The 16,986-nt window shown below is 38.0% G+C and overlaps 1 protein-coding gene across 3 annotated transcripts in view; it reads left to right on the top strand.

Moving 5' to 3' along the window:
- POLQ (DNA polymerase theta) overlaps nt 1-16,986 on the top strand; it is a 54,319-nt gene that overhangs the window by 5,708 nt on the left and 31,625 nt on the right. For 2 of the 3 annotated variants that reach the window (XM_051778770.1, XM_051778771.1), the window contains exons 3-11: nt 215-345; nt 1,685-1,841; nt 6,217-6,325; nt 8,131-8,350; nt 10,232-10,376; nt 10,474-10,620; nt 11,664-11,876; nt 15,119-15,261; nt 16,700-16,904. In XM_051778770.1, the coding sequence (XP_051634730.1) occupies nt 215-345; nt 1,685-1,841; nt 6,217-6,325; nt 8,131-8,350; nt 10,232-10,376; nt 10,474-10,620; nt 11,664-11,876; nt 15,119-15,261; nt 16,700-16,904 (1,470 nt within the window). Of the gene's footprint in view, nt 1-214; nt 346-1,684; nt 1,842-6,216; nt 6,326-8,130; nt 8,351-10,231; nt 10,377-10,473; nt 10,621-11,114; nt 11,166-11,663; nt 11,877-15,118; nt 15,262-16,699; nt 16,905-16,986 lie in introns of those variants that run through there. The other variant, XM_051778772.1, reaches the window with a different exon arrangement.

The raw sequence follows: 16,986 nt of genomic DNA on the forward strand, positions 1-16,986 counted from the left end.
TGAAGAACTTAAAAGGGAGGCGGGTGATTTTTAGTCTTCTTGACTCTTTATAGAGTTGACTGCAAATGTGGTTGTGATTGTGGGTGGGAGACATCAACTGAAGAGTTCCATCCTAGGTTCTCCAGTAACTGCTTTCTATACTAGGTTTGTGATGCTTGTTTGTTGGATTTCTTTTTTAAACTTTAAAAATTAATTAAATTTTTTTTTTTTCAAGCTCCTACCAGTGCTGGAAAGACTCTTGTTGCAGAATTGCTTATTTTGAAGCGAGTCCTGGAGACTCGTAAGAAAGCTCTTCTCATCCTTCCCTTTGTTTCTGTGGCCAAGGAGAAGAAATGTTATCTACAGGTAAGTAGCATTCAAGGAGGTAAATTTATGGGTAGTAGTTGTTGGGTCACATTATTTAAACAGAAATGCAAAAGCATGGATTTGGGGGGAAAAAAATTCAGAATCGTTTCAGAAAGGATTTATAGATAATTTAAGATTTTCTCTAGGTTGAGATAAAAAAATGAAAGTTTTAGCCAGAAAGGGAACTTGGAAAAATTTTATGGAGTCGATTAAAACATTTTATTTCAGCTTTGACTTTTAAAGCATTGTTGCTTGCATTTATTCACAGATTTTATAATACACAAACTTTAAAGGAAGTTTCTAATTAGAGATTGTGTCAGAAAAACTACAAAGGGAAGGTGTTAACATTATCTGAAAGGATAAAAAGATATTTTAGCTTTCCTTGGGGTGTTCCACCACAATTTTGTGCCTTTGATTTCACTTTGACTTCTTCACTCCAGGTATTTAAAAAATGAAATTACAGGAGGATCAGTCTTTTTAAAACATAAATATTTTTTCTCGGAAGGGTTTCAGACATTGTTTCCATTAGGTAACAACAGTGACTAAAACCAAATCCAAATCCATCAAGGATTTTTGTTGTTTTGTGGCATTTAGCACATTGTTGTTTGGTAATCAACTGAGATGGTATCTTAACCTTGCAAATTGCTAGGAAGTCCTACAAACTGAGTGCAAAAGCTACTTTGTAGCAATTGATAATGGAGACAAGTTTTTGCTTTAATCTTGTAAAGCTGGAGGATTATCAATGCTGTATTGTACTACTCCTGGCCTAAGGTTTGGCCGTAGCTGCATGTATTTGAAATCATACGGTATCCTACCCGTGAGGTCCAAATCCAAACATTTGTACCTTTTGTTAATGCTATGTGTGATGTGCCAAAACTTTGGCACTGCAGTAATGAGCCCTGGAGGAAAATAAGTTGTTTCTTGGCTTTGTGTCATCGTTGTATTTGGGGTTACACATTTGGCTTTCACCCAAGATTTGTCAAGAGGAAGGCTTCTTCGTGCATAACCCACTTGTATTATAAACTGTTGCACTGTGTGTTCTCCAACATTTTTAATATGAAATCTTTTTATACAAAACAGTAGTCCATAGCTTTTACTCAGTTATGTACAATTTATCTCACAATGTGTACTCCGTGGCTTCTCTTTTGGAAATAAAAAATGACAGTGGAAAAAAGAAGTATCAGTAACTGACTGAGCTATGGCTTTAATCTGATTAGTAGGCATTAACACTACTAGAAATTGTAAGTGTAGAATGCAGGCTTTTATGTGATTCCAGCAGGCATTAGTCAAAATTCAGAGTTGTAACCTTGACATGACATTCTGTATCCTTGGAAAACAGTCCCTGTTTCAGGAGGTGGATGTGACAGTTGGAGGCTACATGGGGAGCATGTCTCCGGCTGGACGTTTCTCTGCTGTGGATGTTGCTGTCTGCACCATCGAGAAAGCCAATGGACTAATCAATAGGCTAATAGAAGAAAACAGAATGGACTCACTGGGTAAAATACCAAGGCTTGACCATTGTGGGGATGAGGTTTATTACGTATTCTGAGTACATGTAAAATCATGGCATGCTTTGAATTTGTTCAGTTATGTATTTGACAGACATACCATACAGGAAAATTGAGCAATTTTCTTCTTCCAGAGCACCTCTGATTTGGATTTGGGAGGGCAGTCAGCATTATTCCATGTAGCTCAGCATCTGGGATGAGTATGTAGAAGCTGCAGGTTTTAGTTTGTCTGACATGGATGAGAGTCCATGGACAGTGATTAGTTGCAGTAAGCAGTGATTCCCATTGCTAGAAAACATTTTCTAATTAATAAAATTGAATTAAAAGTCTGAGATATGTTTGAGTTCAGGAATGTATTATGTTTGTTTGTTTTGGACAGAAATTGTGGAATTTATGATCTATCTTCATTTAGCTCAAGCAAGAGAAAAGATTATGTTTCGTGCTCATCTGGATCCAGATAAGCAGAATGAATAGGGCTCCTGTGGATAGGCATGGTGACTAGGAGGGCTGTGGCATTCATTTCTGTCTTGTAGTTCGCTCAAAAGCCCTCTGTCCTTGTAACACTGACTTCTGGGTCACTGTGGCCCTGATGGCCACTAGATAAGGTTAGTATTCATTTAGTATTTGGGAGGAGATATAAAACCTGAAGAAGCCCAGTGTTTCCAGTGAGCACTTGGAGAGAGATATGCTTTCCTAGTCTAATCAGAAGTTTGTTCTTCTTTTTGTTTCTCTGCTCAATAAAGCTATATCCAGTTATGTTTTATACAGTAATCCTCCCTATCTTCACTCTGTCCTGTAACATAGCTGGTTGCTATTTTAAGAATACAAAAATGGGAAAAATAGCTGAGTATCAAACTGCTCTGAGACCTCCACCTTTGAAACTGCTGTTCTGTGTGCATCTGGTATCATAATATTCTGCTGCACTGTATACCAGAAGATTTTTTTAAAGGGAGAAAAAGGGAAATAAAGCCTTTCAGGATTTTTAGAGTGTGAGATCATGGGATAACACATTCACACCTGGATCTGTAGGGGCTGAATCACCATGAATGCTTTAGAAACTGCCAGTGGGCTGGAAGATGAGTGGGTGACTGTTGTGCTGCATTTTAAGCTCATTCAAACTGAGGCTCCTGCAGTCCAGCTCAGTTCTTGAATGTACATCTTCATCCTTGCACTTGTAAAAGAATGGTGATCATGCAGTTAGTTATTTCGATATATGACTACTTAGTTTAGGGGTTTTTGCTTGTTTAAAATGGGGTTAATTTGATCCTAGGTCACCACACTGTGCAAGCTGTACTGCCAGCACAAGGCAGATAGCGGGGTCAGGATGTTGGCTTGGGCATCTTTGAAGCATGCTCAGTGTACTAAAATGTGCCAAATTCCTTTAGCTGGGACCTCCGTTTCATCCCTACATTTTGTTGTGGTTTCTAAGATGAATGTACCTGAGACGAGTCATTTAAGTATAAGCAGCCAAATGATTACAAGATTTGAGTTTGAATATGTATCCTTAATACCAATAACTCCTTAAAGCATCATGTTTTAATTTTACCATTTGAAAACACCTCTACTGCAACCATCCATTTCCCTTGTGCCCCAGTACGGCCATATAATGGAAATAAATGTAAAAATGTGTTCTGTTTTTTTTTTCTTTTTTTTTCTTTGTATGCTTCTTTGACATCAATTTTTGAATTAATTTGATTTTAGAAAATCATCTTTATGTAAGAAATGGACAAATTTTCTGTTTGGAGATAAATTTTCATAAAAGCTGTAAAATATGGGCATGAACTGAAAATGCCAGTTTAACTGTCACCTAAAGCACGCTTGTCTGAAACTGCAAGATTGTACCTTGTCTTCTAATTAATTCTAAATTTAGACTGGTTGGTAACAAGAGTGTTTTATCTTTTGAGATGAGTTATTGGGAGATGACTGCAATCTTGGCTAGATTCCATCTCAAGCTTGAGCTATTCCTTTTGTCGATGTCAACCCTGTGCTGATAGCTCACAGCTATATAGCTGATAGCTTTGGAAATTGTTGAGAGAAACTCAAATCTTCTGCCTGCCAGAGCTCTTTTTGCTGTATGAAGCAGTTAAAAGCAAGGTTGTGTTGCTAATTATTGTGTAACATGTCAGTTTTGAACATCCAGGTACACAGGAGATGATATTCCTCTTGTTGTTCAGCCTCTTGACACTGATGCTGAAGAAATTTTTAGGAAAGTAGTTAGAGAAAAATCTGCTGCTTTCTCAGTGTGTCAGCTGGGAATGGGTTTTTAATGTGCTGTTATGGTACTTGTTTCTTTTCTTAGTTTAAACTTGAAATGAAAAAGTTACCGGTTTAATTGTACTAAAAAAACCCCAAACCAAATACCAAATCCTCCCTCCTTGTCATTCAGAACTTTTTAGTTTTAAACAGGATGGGGACTTAAAGCAGCCTAGTTATTCTCCAGTAAACATGTCTGATAGCTCTCATGTACTTTTTAGTAGGTTTTTTTCAATGGTCTTCTAGGGACACACCTAATTTGCAGATAGAAAAGGAGGCTGAGGCTAGACTCATTTTCAGTAGCAATGTAGTATGACAAAGTTCTGGCCCCGCTTGCCAGAACTTCCTAAACTTGTAAAGTAGAAAACACCATTGCATGCCAGGGCCTGAAGTCCTCCTTGGCTGCAATTTCATTTTAAGAAGGGGATAGCTTTGTGAAAAATACCAGTTGCCTGTTTGCCCCTGCTGTGTTATCCCAGTGGGTGTGTTCTGAGTGCTGCCTGAATAGGGGAGAGCACTCATGCACATGACAGTCAGGTCTCACCAGCTTGCAGGCTGCCAGGGCAATACAGTACACAGGTTTAGTGTCTGAGTATACATTATAGCTGAGTAGCAGCAGAAGGTATAAAACAAGTGGCCCGTGCAAAAAATAGTGGCATTCCCTGTACTTTGGCCTGTAGGTACCACTAGTGTTCTATGCTTCATCTCAGGAATGTGCTGCTGCTTGGCACGAAGACTGGAAAGGTAACTTGTATGGATTTTACTTCAGTAGATATCTGATTAAACTGTCCTGTCTCAGCTTCTGGAAGAATTCAGACAGATTGTTGTATGGAGAAACAGGAAGAAGCTTTTTGTGGAAGCTGAATAAATGCATATTTGGTGACCAATGAATTACCACTTTTTGCAAGTGAACACTGAATAGAGGAAGTGCGGGAAGACAGGGGAGCTGGATGGGTGGGAGTTTGTAAAAGAGGCTGATGAAGCAGTGCAGCACTCTTTTCTAACTTAAGTGGCTTGAAAGAGAAGGAGGGAGAAAACAGACGGAGAGAAAAGGAACATATGTAGGAAGGAGAGAAAAAAAATAAGAAGGAAAACCAGCATTGAAACAGATAATATAAGGTCATATTTGCCCTTAAGCTCCTGCTATTTTATACCAAAAGATATTACATTGCTGCACCAAAGAGGAAAAAAAAATTTCACAGCAGCAGGACTAATGAAGCATAGTGTCCTCTATGCCCTGCTTTTTTTGGTTTAACCTTCCTTTATCCAATTCCATCCTGGATGGAATCCTGGGACCCTGTCAGCTGGCCAGAAATGGTACATACCACTGCTGGAATGTGTGCAGGAGGGGCACTGGGTGCCTTAGTTGTAGTGCTTCTATGTTTTCTCCTCAGGGCAGACCGTAGTCTGGTCTGTTGTCTCCAGCTGCTAATATTCAGAAAGCTTTTTAGACATTATGCTTTTAGATATTTTACACATCTTAAAATTTTGATGGAGGCGGTTAATAGATTAAAAAGTCATTTGCAAGAGGTAGGATGACAACAAAGCTGTCACATAAGAATATTTTTTCATTACAAAGCCAAAGCTAGATAGTAGGGCTCATTCAGGTTTGGTTAATGAAAGACAATATAATAGGAACAGACTATGCCAGTTTAATTACATCTGCTCCTGGTTTTTTTTCTGACATTACTATATTAGTAAGAAATAATGTTTTTAACAAAGATAGTGATGTCAGCAAAGCTTTTGACTTGCTCATTTCGGTGCTGGAATTTTTGTTTCCAGATAATCTGAAGCCTGGGGGTTTTTACTTGTAGAGAAGTTGCACTACAGATACTGCAATACTGTTTTGTGTGGTGGCTAGACTAGCAACCTGTTTATTTTTCTTTTTTAAAAGCTGATTGCGTGCATGTGTGTGGTTGGGGGTGTGCGTGAAATGTCATGACATTGGTTGTGATTTGTCTCAGTGACAGAAGGAAACTGTAGTGGTGTTGGTAAGCAGAGCTGGATTTGTGAATATAAATTTCAGTTTTTGTGGAATGTGAAAGGATTGGGGCTATCTGTTCTTAGTGTGGAGGTTGGTCAAATATAATGTGAGTGTTTTCTTTATCAGGAGTGGTGGTTGTGGACGAGTTGCACATGCTGGGAGACTCTCATCGAGGATATCTGCTGGAACTTCTCCTGACCAAAGTTAGATATGTTACAGAGAAGGTAGCAAAACGGTGGGTAGACTAGGATGTTTGTCTTTTAATGCTAAATTATGGATGACTCTAAATATTTTGTTCTCTGGGTGATTGGAAATTTGGGTTAGCTCCAGGGTTTTTACGTGATGACCTAGACTATTTTGGTTATTAAGATCTCATCGTATCACCTCTCAGGGGCCTGCCATTATAGTCAAAACCTCTTTTCCTCATGGTTTTCAATTTATGTGCTACCATGGGATTTATTCTCTCAGGAAAAGAAATAAGGCTGAAGCTTTCATTTACTTCTTTAGCCTATTTAAGTTTTTTTTTAAAAACTTTGGATTTTTTTAGAACAGTTTCACTAGCAGATTTTTTCGGTGTTTCATGGAATGGAGTATTTATCCTTCAGAAATGTTCAGGTATTGTGGAAGAGTGGGCATATTGTTACCTTGTACATGGTGAATTGGTCAGAAAGCTTAAGAGGATGTGCCAGTAGTCTGCTTAGTTAGCACTGCTCAGGGCAAGCTCTGGTTTTGCTTATAAAATGCGATAGCCTAGTGATTGCATGGTTTCTTGCCTTTAGCACAACTGATTGGACACTGGGGAACAGATTAAATGTTTCAGAAGAGCTTTAGAGGCTTTTAAGAGTTCGGTACCTAGATCCTCAGCAGCAAACTGTCCAGCAGTTCCATAGTGCCCAAACACAAACAAAGGCAAATGGAGGAGAAGGTCTAACCTTCTTAATCTGCAAGGCTTTTGCAGACCCAGCTAAAATTCTGTGGCATATTTTTCTCCTCCTCAGTCAAACAGTGTGTTGTGGAGCTGGAACTTTTTTGATCCTTGAAGGTCAAAAGTTGCTTTAGGAAAAAAAAGGGTCTCAGGTTGCTGTAGGGGCAAAAATCTGCAACCTTGATGACGAAGCTGTACTAGCAAATGCTTGAAGGGCTTGGATTAGAGAGTCTACCTCTCCTCATCTTCCTTATTTCTGTCTCATCAGTGACTGGTTTTTTATACTATGGCTTCTGGGTTATCTTGTTTCTTTGCCAAGTGTTACAACAGACCCCTGAAGGTGAGGTCTTCTAAAAAGATTGTCTGTTTCTGAGCTCATATTGATTTGTCAGACCTTTTATTTTTTAAAGTCTCAATTTATGGCTCAGTGCAATGCAAATGAGTAGTTTTTAAACGTAAGCATAGGAGCATTAAAAAAACCCCAAAACTATTGTGTGGATGTAAAAGCCTGAATTAAAATCTACATTTGGGTATCTAAATTAACAGTTTGTGTTTTCTGACTGTGTTAGGAGTCCATTACTTCTCACTGCCTTTAATGGAAGCTGCTATTCAGCACTTTAAGACCTGAAGCTACTTACATTTTTTCTGAATTTAGGGCTTTGGTTCCCAGATCTAGGAAGACCTTAGTTTAGTATTATTTGTGTTAAAATGGAAACAAAGAGAAGTGTTTTAATTAAGGCATTTAAGCTTAGAAGATTGCAGTGGAGATTAAGCTATTCCTTTATTTCCATGTTTTTGTTAGTGTCAAGGAACTGGTTGATTTATGTATTTGTTTTCAATTTCTCCAAATCAGCAGTCATTTATATCTGTTGTTACCTAAAGAAGGTTGAGGTTTAGGTTCAAAATGATAAAAAGTTGAATTATCTTGTTATTAATGCATAACATTGTGTTTGCTAAGAGTAGAGTATGGCTTGTTTCTTTGTCAAAAAGTAAAAAAAAGTAGCTTTGCATTTTAGGAAGGAAGGAAGTAGATAGAGTTAGTTTTTCTGAATTCTGTTTTCCAGAACAGTAGCGAGTGTTGTCACTAACTTTTGTTTTCATTTAACCACTTCCAGAGAGGTGAAGATGACCAGTCCTGGTTTTGGTGGGATACAGATAGTAGGCATGAGTGCTACTCTCCCTAATTTGGGACTCCTAGCCTCGTGGTTAGATGCAGAGCTATACTGTACAGATTTTCGCCCTGTGCCCCTCAAGGAGTGGGTGAAAATTGGCAGCAACATATATGACTCCTCCATGAATTTAGTGCGAGAATTCCAGCCCAAGCTTCAACTGAAGGTAACAAAACTCTGAGCAGTGGCTTTGGGATGACACCTTTTTTGTAATGCTAAAGTTAAAAAGACAACTCTTGGTATGTTTTTAATTTCTTTTTAAATTCCTGACTTCATTGTTTACTTCATAGATTATATGCTCCAACTTAGAACTAAACTGTTCTTTTTGTCTTCTACTGACTTAAACAAAAAAAAACCCCAACCCATACCCCCTCATGAACATCCTGACGTTTCTTCAATCTGACTTGAAGACAAGGTTGACTTTGCAGTTTCTGAGCACTTGACAGGTATAAAGAGTTTGATTCTTCCCTTACCCACCACCCTATCTTGTGTCTAGGAATCTACTTCACTTTCATGAATGCAGGTAAGTATTTCCTGCTTAGGCCAAGGAATTTGCATTCAACACTGGGATAATATGTTTGCATTAAAATCTGGTATTGAACCTCCTTGTGTTAAACTGCTAAATGATCTAATTTTGTCAGTGATTAGAAGGCAGATGTCCATCCTGATTCTTCTGAATCTGTTTTCAGTATTTAGTCCTCTTACACACTTGAAAAGGATATGGAAAGTTCAGGGTAACGTAATACTATAGGATTTTGAAGAACAAAATGGGTAGAAATGGAAAATTTGTGCTTCCTACTTGTAGGTTCCTTTTCTGTGAAGTCTCTGAAGGGTGAATATTATCTCTGTTCCTTTGAACTGCTCTGTGTAATACTAGTGTAGTAGTTGGACAGTATGGGCTGAATTCCAGCAATATTTTGAAATATTTTGCACTCAAATCTCGTCCACAAATGTTATCATGTCAGTAGCATGGTGACACAGCAAAGAAAAAGGGTCCCAGAGACAAAAGGAAATGTTTGTGACATGAATATCTGGAAGCTTGCTTTTATGTGGTCATATTGAGAAGGTGATGTTACATCTCCTTTTCTGGATTTTTTTGAAATAGTTGCTGTGGATAGTTACTAAATTAAGTGGAAGAAAGATCTAAATGAGGCTTATGACTCAACAGTTTAAAGGAGTTGGCTTATTTTATAAAACCAGGTGATCTTGAGCTTGAAACCTGTCACTGAACCTTCGGACTTTTGTGTCTCAAACTGTACCAGGAAAGGGAACTTGATGACCTCACCACTTCAGCTGAATTTGGCAGAATCCTTACTGAGCTTTTGATGTGTATATGCAGTTTCTGACATTGTTCCCCTGTTTTCATTTGCATTTTAGTGCTTTTATTTCTTCCTGTATGCCTACATTTTTCTCTTACTCCTTTGGCCTGCTTGCTAGAAGGGAATCTGTCTTAGCCAAGTAAAACAGATCAGTTGCAGGGACTCTCTTAGGATCTTAAAACTAAAAAAGCAAGCTGTAAACAGAAGGGTTTTGAAGGGACATCTGTGTAAGTATCAATAAAAGCCTTCCACTGTGCTCTGAACACTTGCAGTCTTTGGTCAGCAGTGCTTGCTGAGTGCATTTTATTGGGGATACTTAGACTACTACATCTCATGCTTTTAGTTCAGACATCCTAGTTGACAAGTCTTCCCTAGGAGGAGTTTTCCCTCGGGGCTCTTCCTAGTTCTTCACTGCTGTTAGCCGTGACATGGAGGTTGCAGTGATTTTTTTGTTCACTGTGTGGCCTTCATTCAGAAGCAGATTTATGAAAGCAAGATGTAAAATGTTACATTTATTCATAGGTAGGTCTAGAACTGTCCTCAAAAATAGGGTCATACTAGTGCTTGAACTTCATAAAGCAAGACAGAAAATAAGATAACAGTGCTCCACCTTCTTTATTTGCTCCCTCTTTCTTGAAGTAGAAGATTCCTACTGAGACACAGAATGACAGCATTTACAAACCTCATTCAATCTGAGAGTGCCTTGAAAATATTTTGTCTCAATTCAGGGAGACGAAGACCATGTTGTGAGCCTGTGTTATGAGACTGTTTGTGGTGGCCATTCAGTCCTGCTTTTCTGTCCATCCAAGAACTGGTGTGAGAAGCTGGCAGACATCATTGCCAGGGAGTTCTACAGTTTGCAACAAGCTGAGAGTAAGAGAAAAGTAGTTTGTAGAAGACTATGGTATGCACAGTGTCTTCAATGAAAATTAATTTTAGTAGAAACTATAAAAATATTTTCCTTCTCAAGGTTCTGTGAAAAACTCCACCCTGGTCCCAGTTGTTGTGGACAGAGAAGGGATCAATGAGGTTCTGGATCAGCTAAAGCGTTCTGTCTCAGGTCTGGATTCTGTGCTCCAGCGTACTTTGCCATGGGGAGTGGCATTTCATCATGCAGGTATTCCTGAATATCCCGGTCTTGAATTCTGTAATGGTGAAGTTATATGGGTTCTTTTCACTCTAGGTACCAGCAATTTACGGGTTGCTTTTTGAAGCCTTTAGTAGCTTATGCCTATATAAGCTTTGAGAATCCCACAGTTAGAGGTAAACTTGAAATTCTTTTATTGTGGCTGAAGACTTTAATTCACAAATTGTTATGATAAACCTATGTGTTGTGTTGGATAACAGAAACTTTTAAAATATAACTTAACTGGTTTTTTTTGCAAAATGCCTGAAAAATTAGCTGATTTGCAGCTCAAGCATTTTCAAGTTGTCCCTAAAGCTGTCAGAGTATTTCAGAGCAATTTCCTTCAGCTCGATACTGAAACAAATGAGTAAAAAGAGGAAGTATAATAATGGACATAAAAATAAAAGGGGCATGTACTGTGAACACTTCTGATTAGATATTTTATTTCTTACTTAAGTAGGTAATAGTGTTGCCTGCTGATTCACCTAGAAAAGGGACTGACTGGGAGAGACAACAGTAGCTATGGCATTGATTAGGTAGGAGGAATAATTCCAAATGCTTATGGAATCTGGATTTCTTTCTCAAGAATAAAATTGTCATGAAACCCTGAAGGAAATGTAGAAAGATACATACTAGACCTGTAACCCATAATGGAAATAATGAAGGAGTCCAGAGTCAGGACAGTAGATGAATAAATCCTAGTTTTCTCATTTTTATTTTATTTATTTATTTATTTATTTATTTATGTATTCAATTGCAGTGCTTGTAGATATGCAGTTAGGAGCTGTTCATCTTGCTACCATGTGTGCAAGCACCTTAGAAAAACTAGTGTATTACTGTCAATTGAGTAATAAATGATGAAATTTTGGTTCACCTATGGGTCAAAAGAAGTTGACTAAGGCAGTGTTGTGATACTAGTGAATGGCGAATGTTCGTTAAGTTTGTTTGTTCTTCCCCTTGCTTGACAGTAATATTATTAGCTTTTAAATGCAGTGTCACCGTGACAAGGTTCACTAAAAGCCACGTCTCCTCAGGTCTCACTTTTGATGAACGGGACATTATTGAAGGAGCCTTTCGCCAAGGCTTGATTAGAGTCCTGGCAGCAACCTCCACGCTCTCATCTGGAGTGAATTTACCCGCGCGCCGAGTAATTATACGAACACCCGTGTTCGGTGGCAAACTGCTGGACATTCTCACTTACAAGCAGATGGCTGGAAGGGCTGGCAGGAAAGGAGTAGACACAGAGGGTAAGCAGAGTCTTTATTAACATTCTGTAAGGATGGTGTTAACCTGATTAAATCCAGGGCAGTACTTTGCAATTAGTGACTAATCATGATGAATTCCTTTGGTATTCAGTATGATTAAGTTAATCAAGATGAATTTGTTTGGTATTAATTTGTTTGGTATTAATGGAGTAAAAATTGTAATTCCCAGGGGATTCTTTTCACTCCAGGGGACTGACTTTGGTATTTACATGTCAGTTACTTCAGGAACAGGATGTTTTCTTCTTTGAATTCTTGTTAGCTTCCAAGGCTGTGTTGTTCTTTTGCCTTAATTCTGTGATCCCTGGTCAGTTAACTAAAATATTTACAGTTTCAGTGAGAAAATTTACAGTAAACTCTCACTGGCAGGCCTGAAATGTAAGAAATGCATTCCAAGTCTACTGTCATAATTTGACAAACTCCTGTTGTCTGAAATTCTAATTTAGATTTATTAAACTTCTGCTAAACTTAACAATGAATTTTATGGATCTTGAAAGTAGCAATGCAACAGAGGACAGGGAAATATGAATAGTAGTTCATAGATAATGTGGCATCTTCTTGCAAACAGTGGCACTGATAGATATTCAACCAAATAATCCTGCCCGTTATTTTAATTTGCAATGAAAATTTATCTTCATGGATGATGCTTGAAAAAAATTGCATTAAATGAGTATAAACACGGTAGAAAATAAGAAGTTCAACAGATGCGGGAAGTGGGATTTGCCCTACTGATGGTTTGATTGGTGCTTGCTGGAACCCTGTGTAAGCAGACTGTTCTTACATTTAGCTTTCTATTTTTGCCAGAGTAGCATAGCAACAGAGCATTTTGCGACCTATATCTCTGTGAGCTATCCCTATGCGTTAAAGAAAAGGGCAGCTGCATGCTGTATTTTGAAATTTTCCAGACTTTGTCATTTGACTGTAGCTGGCAGGTGTAAAATGACATTATTCCTTGAAGTTTCTTCTTTTTCCCCTTGAAGTCGCAATAATTAGTACCCTTTTTGACAGTTCTGATGTGACTGTGTTGTGCACAGTAAGCAGTTGATTTTATGCTGATAAGCTTCATGAATGTACCATTTTTTTCCACTCCACAGAGTCTTTTGGATGAGAACATAAAGCTATGTTGCCAGCTGCTACTCTTTCACAGAGTAGGGAGACTGGAGGACAGCAACTTCAGCTGGAAAAAATGCCTTATGTGGATATGAAATTCAGCTGACAGACAAAAGATAATTGCTCTTGGGTAGAATGCCTCCTCCTCTCCCACCATTGTACTTTTGGGCTGTCTTATGGTTTGATCTTTTAGTTTCTTTTTCTTGGTTTGATGGAAATTTAAAAATATCATCTTAGAGAATGAAATTTGATTACTTTTGCATTCATCAAAATTTTCATGTTCCCAAGGAGAAATAGGTAAAGCTGCTCCATATCGATGAACAAAACTTAGAAATATAATAGGACCTTTATTGTTTTTAATGAAGTTTTGTGCCTGGGTAGCCAGAGCCTTCTGGTGTTTGTCTAATCTGATGCTAACCTACTCTTCGCCTTGCATCTGGAATGGTCAATAAGGAATATTGGAACAGCTCAGTTCCTTTTTTTTTTTTATTGTTTACTAGATTGCAATTATTGGCTCTAAGTTCTCAGTGGCATCTTGGGAAAGGGTATCCTCCATATCCTCCAAGTCTTGAATAACTGTCAGATAATGTAGAGCCAAGGGGATACCCATTTTCTGTTAGATTTTCTGTTAGATTTACCACTCTGAAGAGTCAGAGTTTTCGGAGGGAATTGTAGGTCACATCAGAAACCAAATGCAAAGTGACTGAATGTTCTTAATTGCTAGAATCAAAATAAGCTTTGCTTTCACAAAATAATTCTTACAGGCAGTTGATCTTCTTTACTCTTTGGCTCTGTCAAAAGTACGTGGTCAACAGATGTCAAAGATTTCACCTGGCAGGATAAAAAAATCCAGGACATGTCCTCTGAGTGTGTATTTATCCTGTAATTCATTTATGTAAACATGTTTAAGTTGTATTTTGTTACTCACCTACACTGCATTTATTTATTCTGTTCGTTAAATTTAAGTGCAGTTGTGTTTTCATTACCTCTGGATTTGTTGATTACTTTAGCATTACCACAGCTACAGTTTTATCACAACATTCCTAGAATCTTACTAAGATACCTACTACCAAAATTACCTTGTGTCCAGACTATGTGCATTTAAATCTTAACAAGTTATCATAACCCTATCGTGACATTTATTGTACAGCTAATCCAAATCTAATGCACTCTTCTTAGTCAAAGACAAAAGTGTCCTACCCCTAATTAATTTATCCTGTGCCATTTGGCAAAGCTGCTAACTAACTAGAGTCTCCCAGGGACCTTGTTTCTCTATAAGAGCTTTGTAGAAAAAGTCTCCTGTGTGTGACCACTGTATTTTCCATGGACAGGCTGTACTGTGATCTCATTAAAGGAATTTACCCATTATTTTCATTTTTGTTTCATGACTCTCAGACCTTTTTTGTCTCCCACAGAGTTTCAGTGTTAGAGGTTAACTTAACAATGTCTGATAGAGAATTTTAAGGTAAGATTTATTTAGATGTACTTGCGGTGGAAACCATTCAGGATACTTAAGATTTTGTGTGTGTGCATGTATATGCATATATGAAAGTTCAGAGAATGTATAGTTACTTAGATTAATAATTTGGCATTTCTGAATTAGTTTGGTATCTGTGTTATTTCGGGACTGGAAGATGATTGAATGAACACAAAATGTCAAAGTGCTTTGCAGCTTTTATGTTTTCCTCTTTTGAGAATTTTGTCAGTTTAAAAATGTACCAAAGAAGAAAAATTGATGCCACTGTGTATTATAGTTCCAATCAATTCCAGAACAAGAAGCAAGACTGGTTCAGCAGAAAAGCAGATGCACAGAGAGGCTGTGAAATCTCTTAGCTGATTTGGCAGGACCCTCACTAGCCTAATGTAACTTTGAAGCTTGCTCTGCTTTTAGTTCTTAAGTATTACACATCTGTGGAGTTCTTACATAGCAATTCATATACACTGTTCAAGGTTGCACAGGTTTTTCTTTTCTTTTGTTACTCGGCTTTTTGGAAAATAACTACAGTTTTCCCTTCCAATAATATCTCCTTGATGAAATGGGTGCAGCTATTAGAGTGCTAAGATGTAGTACTAAGATCATTGATGTTTTTGTATTTTTTGTTTTTCTTTTCCAATAGGTGAGAGCATTTTGGTTTGCAAGCCCTCAGAAAGATCAAAAGGAACTGCTCTGCTTCAGGGATCTCTCAAGCCTGTTTGCAGCTGTTTGCTTAGAAGAGAAGGGGAAGGTGTTGCTTCTAGCATGAAAAGAGCAATACTTGAGGTACAGGACACATGGAGAGGGATTAGAACTGTGCTTGCACTCTTGTAAAATGCTTTCTTTTGTGACACCATCAAATGTTTTCTGTGCACTTTCTTTTTCATGTGTTTCCTCCCTTGCCAGACCAAGCATCTTCAGAAGAAAATCATTTAGGTCTGCCAGCTTCCTTCAGTATTCAGCATTTTGTCTGGAATGTTTCTCTGCTTGCTGCAGATTAGGATGTGAGCACACTCAAACAAGGGTTACTAAGCTTTGCTTTTGCATTTAGATGCACCCCTTAGGCAGAAATAAGTGTAATTCTTAAACTTCATGTGTGACCTGACATTCTTAACTGGAGGATGCTTGCAAATTACTGATCCTAGAGGCTTTATAGACTGAATTGGGCTGTAATGAAATCTGTAGAACCTTGTAGGGTCCCTTATTTCCCCCTTCAATTTACCTACCTCTTTTGCACAGAAATGACTGAAATTTTATTAATACATTTTTGATGAGTAAACAGGTGTGGTACCCAATTTGCTTCCTCTAACCTGTCCTCCTCTGTAGGGTTCCTTTAGAAGTAAAAAGGGCCAAAAGGATTTTTTTCCACGTAAGTGAGTTTATGTGGTTTTTTCCCAAAGTTGCTTTTGGGCTTGAACCTAGATTAGATGCAGGACTCTCTAAATACAGTTTGTTTGCTATACTTCTACTGTCTTGCAAAAACTGTTGTGAAACTTAGAACTTGGTTGTGGTTCCATAGATTTTGAATTTTTAGCAAACCATTTTTAGCAAAGCATTTTTATACATAAAATCTATCTAAAAGATGGGAGTTTCCTTCAGGTGTTGTTTCTTTGTCACATGGAAAAAATCCGTTGAAACCATGAAAGAAAGTTTATAGTTAAACACCTTGCTTATCTTGAGGAAGACACACACATGGAAATGGCACACGAGGAAAGAGCAGTTGTGTGAAAAACAAAACCAAACCAAAATCCAATGGGAAAAAAATCAATCTCAATCAGGAAAACAATAATGGGGTATAGCATTTACATTTATTAAGAGAAAATGTCAGTATACTGAAAAGCCTTAGGAGAACTCCTTCTTAGTTTGCTTTTTGTCTTCAGAAAATTGCAGCTTGTGTTCTAACATATGAAAAATATTTCACAGTGTTGGCTAAGCAAAATGCCTAGGGCTAGTCTCAAATCTAAATTGCTGCTATGTGTATGTCCACTTTCAAAATAAGATTTTATAATTAATTCTTTCCCATAGATTAGTCTCTTACTTCTACCTAAAGTGACTGGGTTCTTGCCAAGAAAAATCTTTACGGTTGGCTGTTGCTTTGCCTTATATTCCCCTCTCGTCCTGGTTCTTTAAAACTTAGATGATGGATCAACCTCTTTGATTCTCCAATCTGGTGTTCTATCCTACTGTGTCTCTAGCAACATGAACAAGTAGTTTTCTTCAACAGATCATAGTGGGGGGAGTGGCCAACACTCCAGATGATGTGCAGACCTATGCTTCTTGCACTCTGCTTGCATCCAGCTTGAAAGAAAGCAAGTGGGAAAATGAGAAAGAACAAGACAAAGCACAGGCTGGACCTATCGAGGCTTGTGTGGCATGGTTGCTGGAAAATGAATTCATTCAGGTTCTGGACTCTGGCAATGATGTGAAAGGTACCGTTGGTGTTCTTCCCGGTGACTGCAGTTAGTTTTGATTCAGTAAATCTTCTGCAACTGGGTAGATGTTCAATGTAAC

The sequence above is a fragment of the Manacus candei genome, unplaced genomic scaffold (assembly GCF_025592945.1).
Source record: "Manacus candei isolate 608988 ecotype Guabito, Panama unplaced genomic scaffold, ASM2559294v1 h1tg000014l, whole genome shotgun sequence".
NCBI classification, from domain to species: Eukaryota; Metazoa; Chordata; class Aves; order Passeriformes; family Pipridae; genus Manacus; species Manacus candei.